The following is a 20,356-nucleotide window of genomic DNA, read 5'->3' on the forward strand; positions in this document are numbered from 1 at the left end:
AGACACCCCTATACACATCCCAATTGACTAAAGCTAATCATGTACTGACTAAAAAGAAAAAAGAGCTCACAGATAGTCCACATCAAACAGTGACGAGTAACGATTCACAAGACAAAACAGTACACTAATAAGAATAGATCTTTCAATGTATGACCAGTTATAACATCAAACAAGAAAAATCTCAATCAATTTTTGAATCAATAATGGAATGAAACTTACCTGCTTCCTTTGCTTCTGGGTTCTCCTCAATAGTAGAGATAATGCACTCAACAATCTCTTTCTTGTAATCAAAACCTCCCTGCAAAATTACACAGAAGTGAAAAATTTACCATTTTAACACTGCTGGCACATTAGCGTACAGCTTTGAAGAGATGAAACATGTAAGAAAAAAAAAAAGGTAGCACAAGCAACATGGCACAAATACCACATTGTTTTCTTCCCCTGTCGATAAATGAGTCAACTTTTCAAAAGAACTTATGACATAGGCACAAAAAATCCCAACATTCTTAAATGTATTAAAACACTGAAATCCATACGAAAATGGGAGCTCTTTTGGTCCATGTAAATTGAGAAAATAATTAATTCACTCAATAAAAGTAAAAGACAGAAACGGTGCTTACAAAAAAATTATTAAATCTACTCTTCATTCATGTATGAAAAATGTCAACAACAATTCAAAGCAATTCAAGTGTCACCAGCAACTTATTCTCATTAAACACAAAAGGAAAACAAGTAATTTTCCATTTCAAAACAAACATTATCAAAAACATTAATAACAATGATCAAACTTCACAATTCAATTTTCATTAAGAATGAAAGGAAAACTTGCAATTTTCTGTTCAAATACAGAGTTCCGCAATAGCATGTATTAACCCTATCCACACGTCGAGTTTAACTATCGTATCCATACGACGTGGGGAACTCTGTGCCCCCACTTTCCAAAGAGGAAATTAACTTAGTTAATCTGATCCAAACGCATGGCATAGCAGGCTGTCAAAATGATTTTTTTGAGAAATACTGAAAGTTTCAAAGATAACTTCACACTAAAAGTATTCTAAAATGTGAAGAATACAACCCAGGGGTACAAAATGACCCCAGGGCGTACGGATAGGGTTAACAACGGTTTAATTCAACAGTCTACATACCTCATCTCTGAGCATCTGAGCCAAGAACGTCATGAGCACGTTGTGCTTCCTGGGGAATTTGGAGCACAGAGAGCGGATTCCCTGGACCACAACGATCTTGAACTCGTCAGAGATCTCAGACATGAAGCTGGAGATCTGTTTCATCAGGCGATCCACGCTGCTCTCATTGCCAGTCTTCAGCAAGGTGGTGATGGCCAATGTGGCGATGCTGCGGTTGACGTCAGTGATGAGGTTTTCCAGGTCAAGATTACATGCAGTTACTGCTGCAGGGTGCTTGATTGCAACCTTGAAAGAAAGAAAAAAAATTAGATTATGAACAAATACACAATGCTGAATACAGGATAACAAGTCAAACTGCACAGAAAAACAAAACTGAGCTGTAAAACTTAATCGTAAAAATTGATTGTTCTAGTTAATTCCAAGCATTTCATCACTGTACAAGTACATCTTCGCTGAAGAATATGAACTCTATGATTCATTTGGCTCTCATTAAGTTTATCAAGTCAATTATCTATGAGCGTTTTACGAGGCAAAGGAAAGGTAAAACCATACAAAGGGAAACTGTAAGCTAAACAGTTATAAGTGAGAATCACTTTTCTCGCACAATGACTATTTTACTTCTCATAGACTAAAAGGTAGTTTTTAACTTTCCAAATCAACTAATCTGTCTTTGTTTCTTATGTTTGGCTATGGAGAACTTCTGGACAGTTGAGATCATTTTCTCAGATTATGAGAACCAGAATATATGGTCTATCGAAGTAACTTGAAGCCCAATTGTTCATCATCATTGCCTTTTTCACCCTGGATCAGGACACAGGCCACGCACAAACACTTTCCACCTTCCCCTACCCTGGGCGAGTCGCTTGATGTCACTCCATGTCTTCCCACTTTTCTGTACATCCAGCCCAATTGTTACCACAACCAAAACCAACCACAAACCTTTTCGTACACTCATACACTGAACAGAGGACCCGCCAAGAGTTCGTAGACACCTACCTTGTTCAAGGTCCTGACTGCCGCAAACCTCAGGGTCGGTTTGGGGGAGCTGCAGAAGAGCTGCAGCACGGAGACGGCTGGGGCCAAGTCCTTGGCAGTGGTGTTCTTCAGCTGGACAATGGCCTGAGCAGCCTCATAGATGACCATCTCCGACTTGTGCCTCAGGCAGCTCTCAATGAAGTCAAAGAGCTCACTGTTTGAGCCTGCATCCTCTCTCTCAATCAGCTTGGCAGCAATGCGGATCTGGACATAGTGAATGCATTCATTTTTTTAAAACCTGTCATTTGAGTGGACATGACAAAAATACAAATTTAAAAACTTTAAATGTTACTTCAACGATAGCTCACTCTATGAATGACCTTGCATAAATTTTAATAAAATAGATTTCCCACATGTTCTCCATGCAAATAAAATGACAATACAATGCACAAGAAGCTCAAGATACATATTGTCCAAGGTACCATCTTTCTGTGAACAGACCAGTTTGACCTCAAAAGCAAACAATTCTTTTGCCAAGAGTATGTAACCGTAAAACCAGACCTTCCAAAAAAAAACCCTTCAATTACCTTGATTATTCAAGTTTCCTACATGAAAATTATGTGTCACCATTATGAACATGCAGCTTGAACACAGAAACTCTCTAGCTATCTTAGCGTCAAAACAAGAAGAAGAAGAAGAAGAAGAAGAAGAAGAAGAAGAAGAAGAAGAAGAAGAAGAAAGAAGAAGAAGAATCACAATAATAATAATCAAAATAATAATAATCAGAAGACAATGATTCCAGAATTAGCATAATGGAACCAAAACAGAACATCCAGAGAGACAAGCTCACCTGCAAGCAGTAGGAGTAGGGCGACCTGAACTTCCTGGACTTGCTCACCAGCTTGAACAAAGCAATCTTGTCATTCTTCAGCACGTGGTACAGCAGACACAAGGCGTGGAACTGTCCGCAGGGAATCAACACAGTTGTAATAAGGTTTTCAACCAATAAAAAGTTTCAACTTTTTACAATTTATATGGGCAACCGGAAGCAAAGAATATAAAAGCTTTAATTTGTCTACAAGTCCAATAGAAGAATGTACCCTGCATCACTGAATTACTTCCAAAATGCCACATGATGATTAAAGTAACATCTTCACTTTGTTAGCAACGTGCAATAAGAGATCTTTTCAAAGCTGAGAATTGAGCAGTACGTGTTGGAGTAATTTTTAATGGATCTGATACAATTATTACTAAAATGGTTTTGAGAACCATAATTCTATCAATAATTAGAGGGCGGGGGTGGGGGGGAGGAAGAAAAAACATGCATCTGTTACCTAAAGGTAGATCCTCCTTTTTCTTCAAAATATTTTCTTTACTCACACTAAACAACAGAATTTCAAAAATATACATGTAAGGAGAAAAGTTACATGAGCAAGTAGTTTGGCCACATAGCACTTACTGTGAAAAGAAATAAATATAAACCAAAAGGATATTTCTTAAAGGAGGAAAGGAGACCAAAAAAACAAAAAGGGGGATGAAAAATAAATGAAAATTCAAAACTGATAATCTCCTAGACAGTGCACTTACCTCCACCATAGGATTCTCACTGGTGGCAACTGCATTGGCTGCATCCACCCAGCGCTTGACTACTTCATGGCTTCCTTTGCCCAGATGCTTTGAGAATAAACATAAAAGTCAAATGAAAACTTGTGACAATTTGAAAAATAAAACTATAGACATTCATCACATTAAAAATGTAACCAAGTATCCTTCGTCAGCTCCCGGAGCACATTCAAACATGTTTGCAAAAAGGAAAACAATTCATTTCAGCTCAGACGTTGAGTACACTGAGGGGAACTTTTTCACCATAAACTTATCAGAGAGGGCAAGTTCCATAAGTCATCACTGCTGAACTCTCACTTACATTTCAATACCTTATTAGAGATAATAATCCTATAGTCTTCACTCATGTACAAGAAAAATACTCAAAATTGACCTTTTATTGGTTGACACCATTAGAGACCAACAATAAAAATAAAATATAACATTTAAATAGCGTATTTCCAAAAAAGTAGCTCAATAATCACAAAAACAAAGCAAAAAAAGAAACAAAGAACATTCATAACGCAACAACATATGTAAACATAATTTTCCAGTATTGTCTGCGTGCAAATTCAGAGACATGACCCAACTTTTAACATGAGATTTGAGAACAGAATTAGAACATCGTCACTTCTTGTCTGCAGTGTCCGCACTACCCTTCCTGACATCTTATCTGTCAAGACAGAAATTTCAATCTGCAATAGACACCTATAATATACAGAAAACTTACAAGTGCCGAGACTAGAGCAGCGCTAGCCACAGCAGGTCCCTTGTCCATGATAGCTTCGTCCATGTAACGCTGGATGCTCTGGAGCATGGTGCTCTGAAGAACAGAAAATAAGTGAAATGAAGCAGAGTCTACAGCGAGCTAAATTTTTTTTTTTTTCATTAAGTGTTTTACGAACAAAATTTTATTGCTGACTTGCACTACAAATACTCAGAGGGCTAAATACATCACTGACAGGACTTCAAATGACAATGCTACTTATTATTTAAGGGTAAGACAAGACTACATTTTTACACAGAAACAATTAGAAAATAAAAACTGTCATTTTGCAATAAAAACAGCAATACAGGGCTAACAGCGAGATAGAAAAAATGATCACCATAAATGTAATCATTAATAAATTTCAGCTATAACGAAAAACAACGATTTCCAGCCAACAGAACTGAGGGCTAGTTGCAGACCAATGATTTCTAAACAAAATTGAAGATCATTACTTAAGTTCACAATTTTAAAGCACAACTATTTTACTACCAAAACTGTTCAGATCATAGAAGATCACTATGGAGGTACAATTATTTTAAAAGTAACATTTCTCAGGAAAATGAAACATAGGTAGGACTGTTTGCATATATACATCATATGCTGCATAGGTCTTACATCTGTAACAGAGCACAGAGCTCGGATGGCAGGTCCTCGAAACTCCTCTTTTCCCTTCATGTCCTTCATCAGACTGGAAAAAAAAATCCAGACAGCATATTCAATTTTTAAAAAATCTGAGTTAATTACTTTTTAAATTAAATCTACATAGTCAATAATGCACAGACATACAGTACAAAGGTGGGGAGACATGGAAATAATAAAAAAAGGGATTCATCTAGGAAAAGGAAAGACGGAAAGTATATTTGTTCACAACCTACACCCTGATCCAGAGAGACAAAGGCAATGATGATGATACACTACTGGTCCGATCTACTGAAAATAGTCCTTCTTTAGTGAAAAATGTGGAGCATGAAAACTTAGTATTTGGAGCTAAGGACCCCCCCCCCCCCTTACCCATAAAAAACGGACACAGGAAAGAGGCCGAATGCACCAGACCGGTGACATCCTTAATTAGGCCCCCTACACTCTAACAAAATGTCTACTCGTCTCACAGCTGCGAGTATGTAAATGAGCCACTTTCCCATATTTGTCTCTCTCTCAGTGCCAAATGATGTCATACTTTGTAGCCATGAAGGAGTAGAAATTTTCCCAATGTGCACTGGGCTGAAAATTTAAAGACAATTCTCAACAAGAGAGAAACTGGAATAACTGAAATTGTTGAAAGCATGACATTACAGGAACCTACTGGATCTTAAACACCTATCTAATATAAATATGCACCATTACTTTTTATATTTCTCAACTACCACAGGATACAATGTGCCTCACACATCTCTTTTGTTAGACATCATGGTCCACTTACCAACTCGTCACGATAATGACATCCTGGGCAATTTTGGACATCTCTTTGATACCCAGGTATACCAGTCTGCGGAGAATTGGCTGTATGGAAAAAAATGAATACACAACAATAAGCATGTTGAAGGAGAAAGGGTAGGTGAAATACATGTGAAACCAAATGACTTTCTCACTAATGGAAAAACCTATCCCAGTTCCCTGCAGTTTTTTATCCCTGCACCATCAGATCACTTAGCATAATGAAACAAAGTATCCTGTCTTAACGAGATGAATTATATTATTGAACTAATATCACTTTGTTCTGTCTAAAAAGACAATATGGGAGGTACTGTGGTGGAATCAGGAGCTCGTCAAAATAATAAAAATCAAAGAAACACTCATTTTCCCGCCAGTTCGGCAACTTTATTTCCAATTTTTGTCTTTTAGCTCAACACCTACATTTCTATGTGAAAACGTTGATTAAAAAAAAGGAACAAAATATGTAATTTTTCAGTTTGGAGGGACTCGCAAGTTATTGAAATTACCAAAATTTCGCGACCATTTTCTCGCTAATTTTATCACTGAATCCAGGCGACTCCACCTTCTCCCATTATAAATATCTCAATTTTCATTGAAAGCAAGGCAAATAAAAAAGCTTTTAGATGATACCAATAACTCAACATGCCCAAAAATTGACGAGCGACTGATTCCACCACGTCATGACACATATCGTTGGAGCCCAGCAAGAAAACTAAAATACGAATGTGAATAGCTCACCATTACACAGTGAAATGAAAATAGACAACAATCAACACTCACATCATTTGACTGGAAAAGTTTTGTCATTGCGAAGAAAGCCTTGGTAGCTTCATTCTGGCCAATGTTCTCTCCCTGAAAACAAAACAAACAAAAAAAATGTTCATCAAAAGGTACGAATACAGTCAAACCAGTGTAAGACGACCACCCACTGTCAAGAAAAAAAGTGGCCTCCTTGGGCATGACTGACGAAAATGAAAAAAACAAACCATTCCCTTCTGAGGTCCCAAAAAGAGGCGGACTGCTGTAAGACAATTTTTTTTTCCTTCTGAAAGGGGGGGGGGGGCATAGGAAGGTTTTTATTGTTGTTGTTGCTGAGTATTTTGCTGTTGTTGTTAACGCAAAAAGGTGAATTCACAACTTCTGTAGGTGTTAAAAGCTACAGTGTGTATCAAATGAGGGAGACAGTGCGATGAAAGTGTCCATTTGTACAGGTGGCCGTCAAGGCAGGTTTGTCTGTACATTGCTATCACTCCAGATTCCTATATACCATGTCCCCATCTTCCATGAAGCTCTGGTTCCAAGGAGGATTGGTCCCATAGCTTCTTGTTCCCAGCAATGGAAAAAAGCGTCATGGGTCCTCTTGTTGAAGAAACTTCCCCATTGAGACACAAAGACCAGACTTGACAGCACAACTGTTCTGACAGGTACTGACGTCATCCTCTGCTGAGTTCTTTTTCAAAGTCAACTGTTCAATTTCTTTTTTAATTTTGCACATAGTTCAATTTTAAAACCTCAAATCCTATCATCCTTACCTACACACAAAATCCTCCCCTCTCAAATAGACCAATATAATCTGACCTGCCTGGACGGAAACCTGAAAAAGAACAATCCTGACTTTTCCACGACATACGGTAGGTAAGTCTTTGTTCCCCAGTATGACAATAGATAGACTCACCTGATTTATGATGTACAGTAGCTTTGTGAGTATATGTCCACATTTCCTAGGATCAATTGGAGTGTCATTGAGGGTGCGGGCCTGAAACGAAGGATTGGTAAACATAATTACTTAATAGAATACTAAATGTATGTTAACCCTATAAAACAAGTAGAAAGCTGACCTTTTATTCTATGGCTTCCATGGAGACCGTCTTTAAAATGAATCATCCATTTCACAAACAAATTCTATAGTTATGCTGTATTTTAACCAATTACCTTTAAGATAATGCACATAGTTTGATGTCATTTACCTGGGTAGCCTTCTGTTATGACCAGAAACCTGAACTTTCTATAGCCCATGACACAATGTGACAATATAATATTTGTAAAGAGATCTGAGATCAAGTCCAAACTCCAAGCAATATATCCTACATAAAAATCAACAGAGATGATGCCAGTATACAGATTCTGAAACAGAGTTTACTTATTCAAAGACAAACTTTAGATAGGAGTTAGAATTATATTATAATAAAGCTAGAAGAACGGCAAGAAAACAGGGACGAGATAGAAATCCAGCAGAGCTTAACAGACCTTGGGAACATCTACTTTGCCCTCCAAAATTTAGAATTTTCAGGACATTTGTATAGAAAAACTACTGGAAACTAGTTTACCTACTTTGACCATCTATTTAGACAAAAAAAACGAGGCCATAAAGAGCAGGGTAAAGATTTTTAATCTGGACAGAAGGTCAACAATTATTTACTGACATACACAGAAAGATATTTGTTCTTATCGTACCTCTTGAAGAACAGCGCTTTTTTCCAGGTTGTAAAACGGGTTTCCACCACCTGAAAAGAATTGCATATATATGTCAATTTTTAAATACGAAAAAACAGGGATTGGCCTAAATGTAAAACATCTGCACCAGAAAAAAACTAAATACATGGCCTAAGTAAAATCCAGCTTTCCATCGCGGGTGAATTTTTACTTTCACTCCCGCCCGCACACAGATGCACTGCCTCGGGGGTCAAACTACAGTATTGTTTGCTGCAGATCACACATAAAGCCAGTAAAACTATTGAAAATTAATTATTTTCAAGAAAATTACAAATCTGATCTAGATCTAGATCCAGATTCTAACTCTAACTGCAAAATGTCAAGTAAAAAAAAAAAGTTTGGAAATTAACTAGGCGAAATGTGAATACTCTTTTTTCACGACATGGAACCGTGAAATGTCCTGGCGTACCCAGCTTACAATGGGAGACGAGGAGGTGCCCTATACCAAAACACCTACCTTCCTTGGCGTGACCTTTGATTGCAAGTTAACATCTAAAAAACATTCTATGAATTAAAGAAAAAACTGGCCCCACGAGTCAATCTCCTCCGCAGGGTCTCCAGCACAGACTGGGGATGCAGCAAAAAGGATCTACGTATGGCGTACATCGCGTACATCAGATCAGCCATCCAGTATGCCCACGCAGCCTGGTACCCCGCAACAGCCAAAACAAATCGTGAGACCTTAAATGTAATTCAAAACTCGTCAGCCAGAATAATTACCGGGCGTACGAGAGACTCAAATGCAATGCTGTTCACAAACGAAGCTGGCCTCATCCCACTTGAGGTTAAGTCTAACATTTCAACTGCTGTGGCATACGAGAGAGCAAGAAGAGTCCCAGAAGACAACCCGATCAGCTGAAAGAACATCAAAAATACGCTTAAAGTCCATCAACAGTTGGAGGGAAGTGGGCCGACAGAGCTCTAATAACGCGAGACTAGAACATCTAATCCGAGAGCCCCTACGGCCAGGGAGTACAACTCCCCCATGGAAGACCCCCTGCAACCTCACAATCAACTCCAAACTTGCAGAGTCTACGACAAAAACAGATCCACCTAATATGCGACGTGAAGCAGGTTTCGAGACCCTGCGCCGATTGCCTACATCAGACCTCGATATCTTCACTGACGGCCATGCTACTGACGGCGCACAGGTTATGTGGAGGAGGATACCGGTGTCTAGACAAATCTTCTGGGGAGGAAACATGCATATCCGTGCCCGCAGGACTACACGGAAGCAACTTCCACGATGAAACTACCGCCCTGCTCTGCGCACTGCAATGGTTCGAAAAACAACCAGGTTTTCAAAGAATCCACATCTTCACAGACTCCCAGTCAGTTGTTCAACACTTAATGTCCGGAGTGACTGCAGTTCGTACTGAGATAGAGGACAAAATGTGGACCACTATCTGCCACTGCTGTGAAATCCACGGACACCTTCACGTAGCAATGCCAATCGGGCTTTCCCGCGAGGCGAAAATTTGGTCCCCGTTTACGGGCGATTTTGCAGACCCGGCCGAAGCGTACGTGACTAACTTTGTCAACCTCGGTCTGCTCTATTTCCAAACCAATCCGAATGAAACTTGGCAACCAATCAGAAAATAGGGCAAACTAATGATATGTGGACGTTGAAGTTCTTACACATAAATTAACCTATACTTTTGGTGTCGGGAACACTTTCGTATCGTGTACACCGAAAACTATAAGGAGTTTGAATTTCAACGCCGAGATGGTAATAGATCTATCTATCCTCTATAGTGTGCTCAAATTTGAACGTTCTGTGTCAAGTAGTTGTTTAGACCCGATCATAAATGCACGACTACCCCCCTATCCAAAGCGGCTTCGCACGGAGACCGGCCATTTTCCCCTCACTCTCGTGGCAAATGTATGTGACTATTCCGGGCCCGTTCATTGGTCACTTGAAATAGGGCAATGGCAGACGCCCGCATCCGGTTGTTTTTCTCTCTATTCCCCTGTAACATCGCAATGGGGGTATTCCAAGGCGAGGTTATCTCGTCTGGGGGTGTTCGCGTCTCAACGGGGAAAAAGAATTTTTAATTGTACGGCATACTAGATTGAATTAACTTATCTAGCAATGACAATGAAAAATTCAATTTTCATCCAAATTGCTTTAAAATGGGCTTAAATGAAAATAGAGTAAATTCTAAGAACTATGGTTCTTAAATTTTAAAAATCCATTGATAAATAAAAAAGTTATTGGGATTTTTGTTAGCAAAATGTTGGAGGACCTTCATATAGGAAAAAAATCACCAAAATGTGGGACATGTTTTGATGTATTTTGAGGAAAAACTGTTCATAAGTCAGTAATGAATGAAACTTGGCATCTCCATGTGATTTTTAATGCCGAATCTAGTTCTGCTATCACTTTTTCAATGTCTTCATTACTTTGGATCTTAAAGACTGATATTTGCGTGAAATTTGTTGAATTGCGTGACATCGTTTTTACCGCGACGTGATCACCCCTTCTAAAACTCAGTAAAGCGCTATCGGGAAAACCCGCGATGTAGTCATCGGTGACCCATTTGGTTATAGGCAGCCAATCACATGCAGCCTAGCGATCATGCGCCTCTTGCATGCCGGCACCTCGCGTTTGGAATGCGCGATCAAGTTTCTAGATCTAGTGTTTTATCAATGGATGGGTGGTAATTTTAAGTTGGTACGGAAAATCTACCAAATGCAGAGATCTGAAATTTTACAGCAATAAAGAAGACATGTGGGGCGCTTGTGTGTTGGCGATCAACCCGCAGCTCCGCTTAGTTTTCGAACCGCAGAGGAAATTCGCACAAACACGGCAATATCTCCGGTTCTAGAAATCGTTCGGGATTGTACGCCGGCATGTCGTTAGTTTAACCTTTCCTCTGGTTGGTTGCCGAGTTTCATTTATTTTGGTCAAGGAGTTTTCCCGTAACTATACTTAGAAGAGAGTCACTTCTGATTCCGAGCGGCCCAAAAAATACCCCTCGCGCGGAGGCCGATTTCCGGCCCAAGGCGCAGCGGGCGATTGGCATTGCTAGTAATATGTACACCAAAATTTTAATTATAACAAAATAACTACGAAATTGGTAGTAAATCTGACTGCAGAAATGATTTCTACACTCAAAAACACATCGGGTAGCCAAGTTTCTCTCGAACACTCCAATTAGTTACCGAGATATCGTTGATTTTCTTACAGAATCTGCTACTGCGTGGTCCACTTTTTAAGAGTATTTTCCGATATGTGGGTCATCCATATTTTGCCGACCTTTACAACCCCTTAACTTTTTTATTTATGAACCGATTCTTAAAATTCAAAGCATAATTTTTAGAATTGAAAATTCTTTCTTAGGTACCAAAAACAAAAGGGCTAAAGTGAAAATTTAAATTTTCATTGGCATTGCTACTTCACGTAACAATGGATACCAGGACATTGCGACATCTATGGGAATGACCGAGCTGACGCCCTGGCCAACAAGGGAGGCCGCCTCGACCAGTCCAACACTCCAGTCGATCTCGCATCAGCAAGCTCATGCATCTCGCGTTACATCATTGCCCACGCATGGGAGAAAGCGCGAGTGCACGACTCTGTCGGGGGAAAGGTGAAGCCACCATCGGAGAGGGACAAAGAGAGAGACCTAACTGTCAGACAGAGAAGAGCGCTATCACAGCTATGATGCAACGTGAAGAGCCCCATCCTGCAGGCGTATCTCCATGCAACAGGCTCCACTCCCAATGATTCCTGTCAGGCGTGTGGCACAAGTCCTGACGACCTGCAGCACGCACTGTATGAGAGCCCGCGGGGGGAAGCACATCGAGGCCCACTTAGGGAGAACAACGCGAGATCGGGCCCAGATGTACTCTGGACGAGGCCACAAGAGGTTGGCTGTTACCTGTCCTAACAGAGGCCAGCCAGAGGAAGGAAGGCGAAGGAAAGGTAAAAATTTACTGACAACTGGTAAATCTAGCTAAGTGTGAGACGGGAGGGAAAGTAAAATAATACCGAATATGAAAACTACATTCAGGGCGCCGTGAACAAAGCCTGCAAACAAAGACTTTGACAAAGGTTCACGGCGCCGTTACAGACAGACTGCAGTACAAACTGTTCTATCCATTTATGTGATGTGGAGAACTTGAGGGCAAAATGGCCAGGGGAGGGGGTGGCGCCATTCCATTGTCTCCCCAGACAGACCTACCCACTTCAATAACTTAATAGCCCCAGATCCTCTTGAGTGAGAAATCTTTCACGTTCAACCTTCTTCAGAAGGCAGGCAACATCTTACAAATCAAGCAGGCTCGCCCGTCAAATTTTACAGGGCAAGAGCTATGAAAAGCTCAGAATCTATCAAACTCTAGAGAACAAAAGTAGAGCCATATTTACCTTCTTCCTCTTCTTTCTTATCTCGTTTCAGAGACAGCATTATGATATTTATGTGTCAATACTTTTTAGCAGAATATAACCGGTATAATAATAATGTTGTCCTACACGTCACTACGTCACAAGCGATGTAGTGGACACCGGAAATAAATTCTTCTTCCGTCTTCCGGACCAGACATGCGCTATGCGCCTTTCCGGTGACGGTGTCCTACAGACATTTGCCTCCCATAATCAAAAGCACCATAGACATTCACTTCTGCTATCAAAGTTAGCTAACCTACATCTTTTCAAAATACTGGCTTAACAGGGCAGAAGAAGATATGCGCGAGAGAATACAAATGGGGACTAACGGGGATTGGGGTGTCCAAATATTAATAGATACAAATGATTAAAAACCCTTTTTCAACTGTGGATAAGGTTTATTATACTGAAGACCTGCCATTGGACACATGTTTCTCACTGGTCTTAACATCCTTTCAAAGAAATAAGAAATACATCTAATAGGCTTAAAACATTTAAATGTATTGACTGAATGTTGGTACTATATTAATTGGTACTTCGACCCCGGCTATCTATCTGTAAGTAAGTAGAGAAATATGTGTGTGGGGGGAGGGGGGGGGGAGTTTAGGCAAACATTATTATCATTATTATTATTATTACTACTACTACTACTACTACTATTATTATTATTATCATTATTATTATCATTATCATTATTATTGGTGTTATTATGATTATTATTATGTTTAGCCTATATTTGTATCTCCTCAATGTTTTGGCCTGCGGCTTTGATCTCGAAATGAGTGTTTATTTTTTTCTAAACTTTTTAATTAGAAAAAAATATTTTGTGTGCGTGTTAGGCTTCGAGAATTCCAGTCAAATTTGGGTTTAAAAATTGGAAGTTTAAATAACAAGCACACCGACAACTATTTTAGTGATGGTTTTCTTTTTTTTTTACCGCCATTTATTATTTTTAATGTAAAGGCAAGAGGTAAAAGTGAATAATCACAGGTGTAGCATGAAATGCGTGTGCCCTTTCAGTATGAGAGGAAAGTTTTCTGGTTCTAATGACACCAAAATCATCCTTGTTGCAATTTTATTTACCCCCATAGTGAAATGCACAGCTTAAGTTATTTGCTTATTATCCTGAGCAATAATTTTTAGAGGCTACCTGTCTGTCTGTCTGTCGGTCAGTCTGTCGTTGTGTTATTGTCATGGCTGTCTGTCTGTCTGGCTGGCTGTTGTGTCTTCCTATCCCTCTGCCCCTGTGAATGTTTGTATAGGCCTGTGTGTTAATCTGTCAATCTCTTTGCCTGTCAATCCACCTCTCTCTCTCTCTCTCTCTCTCTCTCTCTCTCTCTCTCTCTCTCTCTCTCTCTCTCTCTCTCTCTCTCTCTCCCTCCCCCTTCTCTCTCTCTCTCTCTCTCTCTCTCTCTCTCTCTCTCTCTCTCTCTCTCTCTCTCTCTCTCTCTCTCTCTCTCTCCCTCTCTCTCTCTGTGTCTCTAGTTCTCCGCAAGTACACGTAGGCCCAGCTGATTCGTAGGTAAAAATAATTTACAAAATAGACAGGAGAAAACATATTATTTTGGTCCATGTTGCAGTTAGAAGGAAAGCAAAACGATTGGCTTATTTGTAATTATAAGGAAAAACGGCCCGAAAAAGTAACGTTATGTGTACATTCCTGTTGCCCTGTCCGTACAGCGCGGCACGCCGTGTGGTTAACTGAAGTACGTGAGCTTAACTCAAGGTTCAAATGGATAAAAAGTAAGAGTGCTAAGTACTGTTGTTTTTTTTAAAAGGAAAATATTCATTTATTTATTCACTTATTTTCGAAATATCATTTTGTCAGCTGTGCCTTGCTTCTGTAATATTTAAGAGTATGACCAAACTAAATCTAAACTGAAGAAAAAGATTAAAGTTGTCATATATCGTGTTTGAAAATAATTCGTGTAAATATATTTATTGGAAACATACTATCATGCTGTTTACTAAAGAATCTGTTCAAGGAGAAATTTTGAACTTGCACGCAGTTGACTTTAGAAAATAATAAGCATTATTATTGGTCTAATAAAGCAAGTAGGTAATTAAGTCTTCAAAATTTTCACGAGTGATTTTTAACTTCTTCCTTTCAGCGTTTGTTGACTACACGTGACCACAGTTTCCATGACGTCACCGCCATGACGTCGGCGGATAGAGGTCGTGCTTGGCAACCGCGGAGGCCATTCTTTGATAAAGCAACATAGCGGGCGATTTTATCCTCGCTCGACAGTCTGCCTTTACCCTGTTGTTTGTGCTTTCGTTATTGGTGATGGATTATTTACTTTTTCTCAAATGATCTAGTGCAGTTTATATAGAAATGTGGAAAGGGTGGTGTTCAAAGTTCTTGGAACGATGGAATTATGGCCACAATTGCTAAGGTAAAACCCGCTGTTCAGCATCGGCAATCGTTGATAGGAAGTACAATGTATACTCATACAATGGAAGGTAGCCATTCACACCACCTACCACCCCTCGCAAGCCAGACTGTGGGGGGTGCTACTAGTGGCCACGGGGTAAGGGTGCAGCAGTTGTTCGAGGATCATAAGCATCACACAGAGAAAAGAGAAGTTATTCAAAATGGCGGCGGAGGCGACGATCAATCTCAGAATCAAGGTGTTGCACGACCAAGTTCTAGTGCTGGAAGCACTGGTAGTAAAGGGTCTGGTGTCCGGAGAGGCAACAGAATGAACCCAGAATTGGCAATGAAGCAATACATGCACAAACTCAGTTCTTATGAACATCATGAAATTTTCAGCTATCCTGATGTCTACTTTGTGGGCCAAAATGCCAAAAAGAAACAAGGTGTGGTGGGAGGATCAAATAATAATGGATATGATGATGAAAATGGATCTTACGTACATGTGCCTCATGATCATATATCCTATCGCTTTGAAGTTCTCAAAGTTATCGGCAAAGGTAGTTTTGGTCAGGTTGTGAAAGCTTATGATCATAAAACTCAGATACACGTAGCTTTGAAAATGGTTCGCAACGAAAAACGCTTTCATCGTCAAGCACAAGAAGAGATTCGTATCTTAGAACATTTGAAAAAGCAAGACAAGGACAATAATATGAACATTGTACACATGTATGAAAATTTTACCTTCAGAAACCACATCTGTATTACCTTTGAGCTTCTCAGCATGAATTTATATGAACTGATAAAGAAAAACAAATTTCAGGGTTTCAGTTTGCAGTTAGTAAGAAAGTTTGCTCATTCAATTCTTCAGTGCCTGGATGCTCTGTATAAGAATCGAATAATTCATTGTGATCTCAAACCTGAGAACATTTTGCTCAAACAGCAAGGTAGAAGTGGTATTAAGGTTATTGACTTTGGCTCCAGTTGTTATGAGCATCAGAGAATCTACACGTACATTCAGTCTCGATTTTATCGAGCTCCAGAGGTCATTGTCGGAGCCAAGTATGGAATGCCCATTGACATGTGGAGCCTTGGATGTATATTAGCGGAGTTACTTACGGGCTATCCTCTGTTCCCTGGTGAGGATGAAGGGGACCAACTTGCGTGTATCATTGAGCTCTTGGATATGCCACCTCAGAAGCTTCTGGACCAAGCCAAAAGAGCTCGCAATTTCATTTCGTCCAAAGGATACCCTCGTTATTGCACAGTGAATACATTGCCAGATGGAAGCACTGTACTCCAAGGTGGCCGTTCCCGGAGAGGGAAGACCCGTGGTCCTCCCGGCAGTAAGGATCTTGTTACTGCCTTGAAAGGTTGTGACGACCCCATGTTCTTGGATTTTATGCGTCGTGCCCTAGACTGGGACCCGCAGCAACGCCTTACTCCAACTCAAGCGTTGAGGCATGCATGGTTGAGGAGACGACTTCCTCGACCTCCTCCCTACAACAGTGAGGTCAAATCTGAGTCTGCACTGAGGAGGAATTCGTCAGGAAATCGCAGTACTGGAATGCCAAAGCTGGCCAATGGGACTATCGCTACAGCCAGTGGAAAGACACGCCAGTTAGCCATTCAAGATGATTTAGCATCTCAACTGAATACACGGACAAAATTACCCCAGATTGGATCTACCATGTAGCTCGCTAGTGTGACGTGTGGGAATAATAAAATAAATCAATGGTAATTTGATTGTTGACCAATCTTAAAAATTACAGATGTGAGAACTGAAATTTTTCCCATAGATTTTGTTCACATCTACAGTCAAAACAGTTTTTCTTTTATACAGTATTTTTACACTTCTTTTTAAAGTTCTTTTGTACTACAACGGTTTAATTTTGAAGTTTTTGATTGCTCTCTTTTGACAAGAAATATGTACAAAGTTGCAAAATCAAAAGTGACTGTCATAATAATGTAGAATTCAGACTTTCCTCTGATTTACTTCAGTTTTTGATTTAGGGGTGGGGTGCTTGTTTTGGTCCTGGGTTCATTTTTAATTCAAAGTAAGAAAGGAATAATTTGTTCCTTCAAAGCACATGTGGTCTTATACCGTTTGCACAATTCGACATGGAAGTGTCATTTTATTTTAAACATTTTTTTTTCCAGTATAAAGACTCTGAGAAGTAGAATAATTTCTCAATCCCTCCCACTCCCACTCTCCAATGATAATGCCCCTAATCTTTGTTTGTTTATGAATTTTGTTTATTCAGAAGGAAAAGGTGAATTGAGTGTCAACAAATTATATTACCTCCTTGTCTTTTCACTGAGTGATGGGTTTGAGTATTTCATTTGGAGATTACAGAATATTTATTAATGCGATCTGTAATTTCTAGTACAGTTCGTTTTCCATTCTCCTTCACAGTACGACAGTGGATGATTTATTGAACTTTATTTCTCGTTTTAACATCTAGTTTTTAATTTACTCTCGGATGTTAGTAAAATGTTCTGTCATGGTCCATCCTGTAATTCTACTTTGTTCCACATAATGTGGAAGAAATCTACTTTTTAATTAAATGAAATTATTGAAGTTTGGCCTCTTTGGTCACCAGGGACCACTTGTTTTGAGAACGGAGGACAGTTTTTATAGCGAAAAGCACTCTATACTGTAAGAATTGCTCTTTTCTCCAGTAATGGTCATTAGAAACTCTCTTAAATCTTTGTGTTCTGTGTAAATTGTTTATGAAAGCTCATTATTGTTAGTAAAAATTGATCTGTGCATTCATTGGTCATCATTTTTCTTTCTTTTTTTTTTTTTTCAATTCCTATGAAGGTCATTTCTGTTGAGATAAAGTTCTGAATTTTGATTAAAAAATTGCTATTAGTTTACTCATGTTGATTTCAAAGTCTGCCTGTTGCTTCTGTTTCAATTTGTTCTCAAGTGATTTTGTTTATCTTTTTTGGTTATGTTGTCACTTAAATTATTGTGAGATGATTTAATTTTTATGACCTGTTTTCCTTGGTCATGGTCTGTTAAAAAAAGTCTTGGATATGAGTTGATTGATTATAACATCAGTGTTTGATAATTTTAAAATATTTTAACTTTCTTTGTTAATTTCTGCTGTGTCACCGACGTGTTTGCAAGAGATCTAATGTTATCATTGTTTTGTTGACCATGTTTTGGTGTTTTGTTTGTTTTTTTATCTTTTATAATCTTAGGATTTGAATCTGCTGATAAAATGCAGTCACCCACTGCAAAAAGAAAGTGTTTTCCATTTAGGCGTTCTCATTAGCACCACAAGCAGGCTTTTGACTTGACCTGAAAGTGCTTTTAAAATTCTTGCTTCGTCATCTTTGAGGAGCACTAGTTTGTTTTGTTTTTTTCCTTCCCATTCTAATTCTACGACAGAAGATAAATATTTATTTAGGGTTATTTATTCATTTACTTTTGTTCCTCTGAATTGGACATTATATAGTAGATTAGTTTGAAAGGGATGCAAAAAACACAAAATGTGACATAGCATGTTGAATTTAATTTACTTGTTCTCAGTGTGTTCGTGGAATTCCAGTTGTATAAAAGCTTTTCTTTTCACTCACACTGCTCTCAGCACTATAATATTTATTTGACTTTTGCAGAGACATTGGTAAGTCTTGTTTTTCTGGTGATGGTAGAACTTAGTATCACATTCAGATTGAGTGCTATGCAATGTACCGTAATATTTAACATTTTGCTGCGCAGTAGAATCAACAGTCCCAGTCATAAATTTTTTATTCAGGGGCCAAACCGAGGATCTTGCAATGTCCAGCTGTGCAGCAATTGACAGTCAGTAGGTTTTTTGTTGCTTTTTAAAAAATAAATTGGTTACTGGATGGTATTTATAGTATACTTCTTTAATATGGATGCTAGTCAAATGAACTAAAGTGTGATACAAGTGCCAAATGTTGTGGTGAAACCCCCCCCCCCCACAAAACGAACTAGTAACTTTCCATTCTCCACACTCTATAGTTTTGTTTGGCAAATGGTACAGGTAGAAATATGATACTCTACAGCTGCCAGCTGCCTGTCTCCTCTCCCTCCCCGTTCCAGAGATCAGATGTTGAACTTGCTCTCTTTAACAACATAGACTGCTAGTGCTAGTGTTCAGAAATGGCTGCAGTCTCTATCCCCTTTGCTCTTCCCTTGGTCATGATGTGCCTGCAACTGTTTTTAAATTGTAGTGTTCCAGTTTTGTCGAAGCTCTTTTAGAGGTTTTTGAGCTTTTGTCTTTAAACGCATTGGCGTCCGGAGGTTTTCAGTTGAAAGGAATGTTGGGAGTAAGAGTTTTTCTATGGTGTGCTGAGGCTTTCCTTGTCGTCTTTTGCTTTGGTGGAATGTGTTAGTCTGTGAGCTAAATCACACAATGTGTGATCTTTTACTTATATAAAAGGGTTGTTTGTCAGCTGACATGGTGTTTAATTTTAACTTTCTGGTCAAATGAGCGGCAACGTTTTGTTCACTTCCACTTCTCTGATGCCATGCTTCACCGATGACCAGACAGTGTGGGATGAATCTGGTTTGCTAGCCTTCAAATTCTTTATTATTGTTTGAGCTGTTAGGAACAAGTTTACGTGGGTGCTCTTAATAATTGAATTTTAGTGTGACCTTTGACCAGGTGGTTTGCAGTGAAATTAGCTAATTAATCTATTCATCTATTGGTAACATTAGGGACAACAATTAGTGCTGGAAACTGTAAAAGTAAAGCTAGCTTGTTCAAGAGGAAAGAGAGTCCTCAAAAGTTACGGGATGAGGTTTTTCATGGTGAAAAAAAAGAGGCAACCAAAAAGTAGAAACGAAACATTCATTCATTTTCCAAGTGGTTGGATGATTTTCTTTGAAAGGTGACAAAAGAGTTACTGAATTTTATATTTTATGAATGTGAATTGAACGAAAATGCCTTTGATTTAATTATGGAGCATTAGGTTAAAAAAATAATTTGCACCAAAATTTTGTGTGTTGAAGTTAATCCAGTGTCGGTAGCTATATTTAGACTCGCCAAGCAATTTGGCAAATTATATCACGTTGACCAGTATCATCACCCACTTTAAAAAAAGTTTTTCAGTATATAGTCATAAAGTCTTGTTATACTGCGGTAATATTTTTATGATCTTATGTGGGTTGAGGTTGAGCAAAGCTGAAGACAGAA

The 20,356-nt window shown here is 39.0% G+C and overlaps 2 protein-coding genes across 2 annotated transcripts in view; one reads left to right on the forward strand and one right to left on the reverse strand.

Moving 5' to 3' along the window:
• Positions 1-12,946, reverse strand: part of LOC101846968 (coatomer subunit gamma-2) — a gene marked incomplete in the record, with an annotated part of 24,499 nt that extends 11,553 nt beyond the window's left edge. Inside the window, 12 exon segments of the mRNA XM_013083611.2 lie at positions 220-298; positions 1,146-1,430; positions 2,142-2,384; positions 2,971-3,081; positions 3,708-3,794; positions 4,453-4,545; positions 5,107-5,179; positions 5,912-5,991; positions 6,706-6,777; positions 7,601-7,681; positions 8,380-8,429; positions 12,791-12,946. Coding sequence (XP_012939065.1) covers positions 220-298; positions 1,146-1,430; positions 2,142-2,384; positions 2,971-3,081; positions 3,708-3,794; positions 4,453-4,545; positions 5,107-5,179; positions 5,912-5,991; positions 6,706-6,777; positions 7,601-7,681; positions 8,380-8,429; positions 12,791-12,830 — 1,294 coding nt within the window.
• A 2,012-nt stretch (positions 12,947-14,958) lies between these two features.
• LOC101862353 (dual specificity tyrosine-phosphorylation-regulated kinase 2) lies at positions 14,959-19,972 on the forward strand. Its single transcript, XM_013083612.2, has one exon. The coding sequence runs from the start codon at positions 15,187-15,189 to the stop codon at positions 16,876-16,878; it is 1,692 nt and encodes a 563-aa protein (XP_012939066.1). The 5' UTR covers positions 14,959-15,186; the 3' UTR covers positions 16,879-19,972.
• Positions 19,973-20,356: the final 384 nt, after the last annotated feature.

This window comes from Aplysia californica, unplaced genomic scaffold (genome assembly GCF_000002075.1).
Source record: "Aplysia californica isolate F4 #8 unplaced genomic scaffold, AplCal3.0 scaffold00244, whole genome shotgun sequence".
Taxonomy (NCBI): domain Eukaryota; kingdom Metazoa; phylum Mollusca; class Gastropoda; order Aplysiida; family Aplysiidae; genus Aplysia; species Aplysia californica.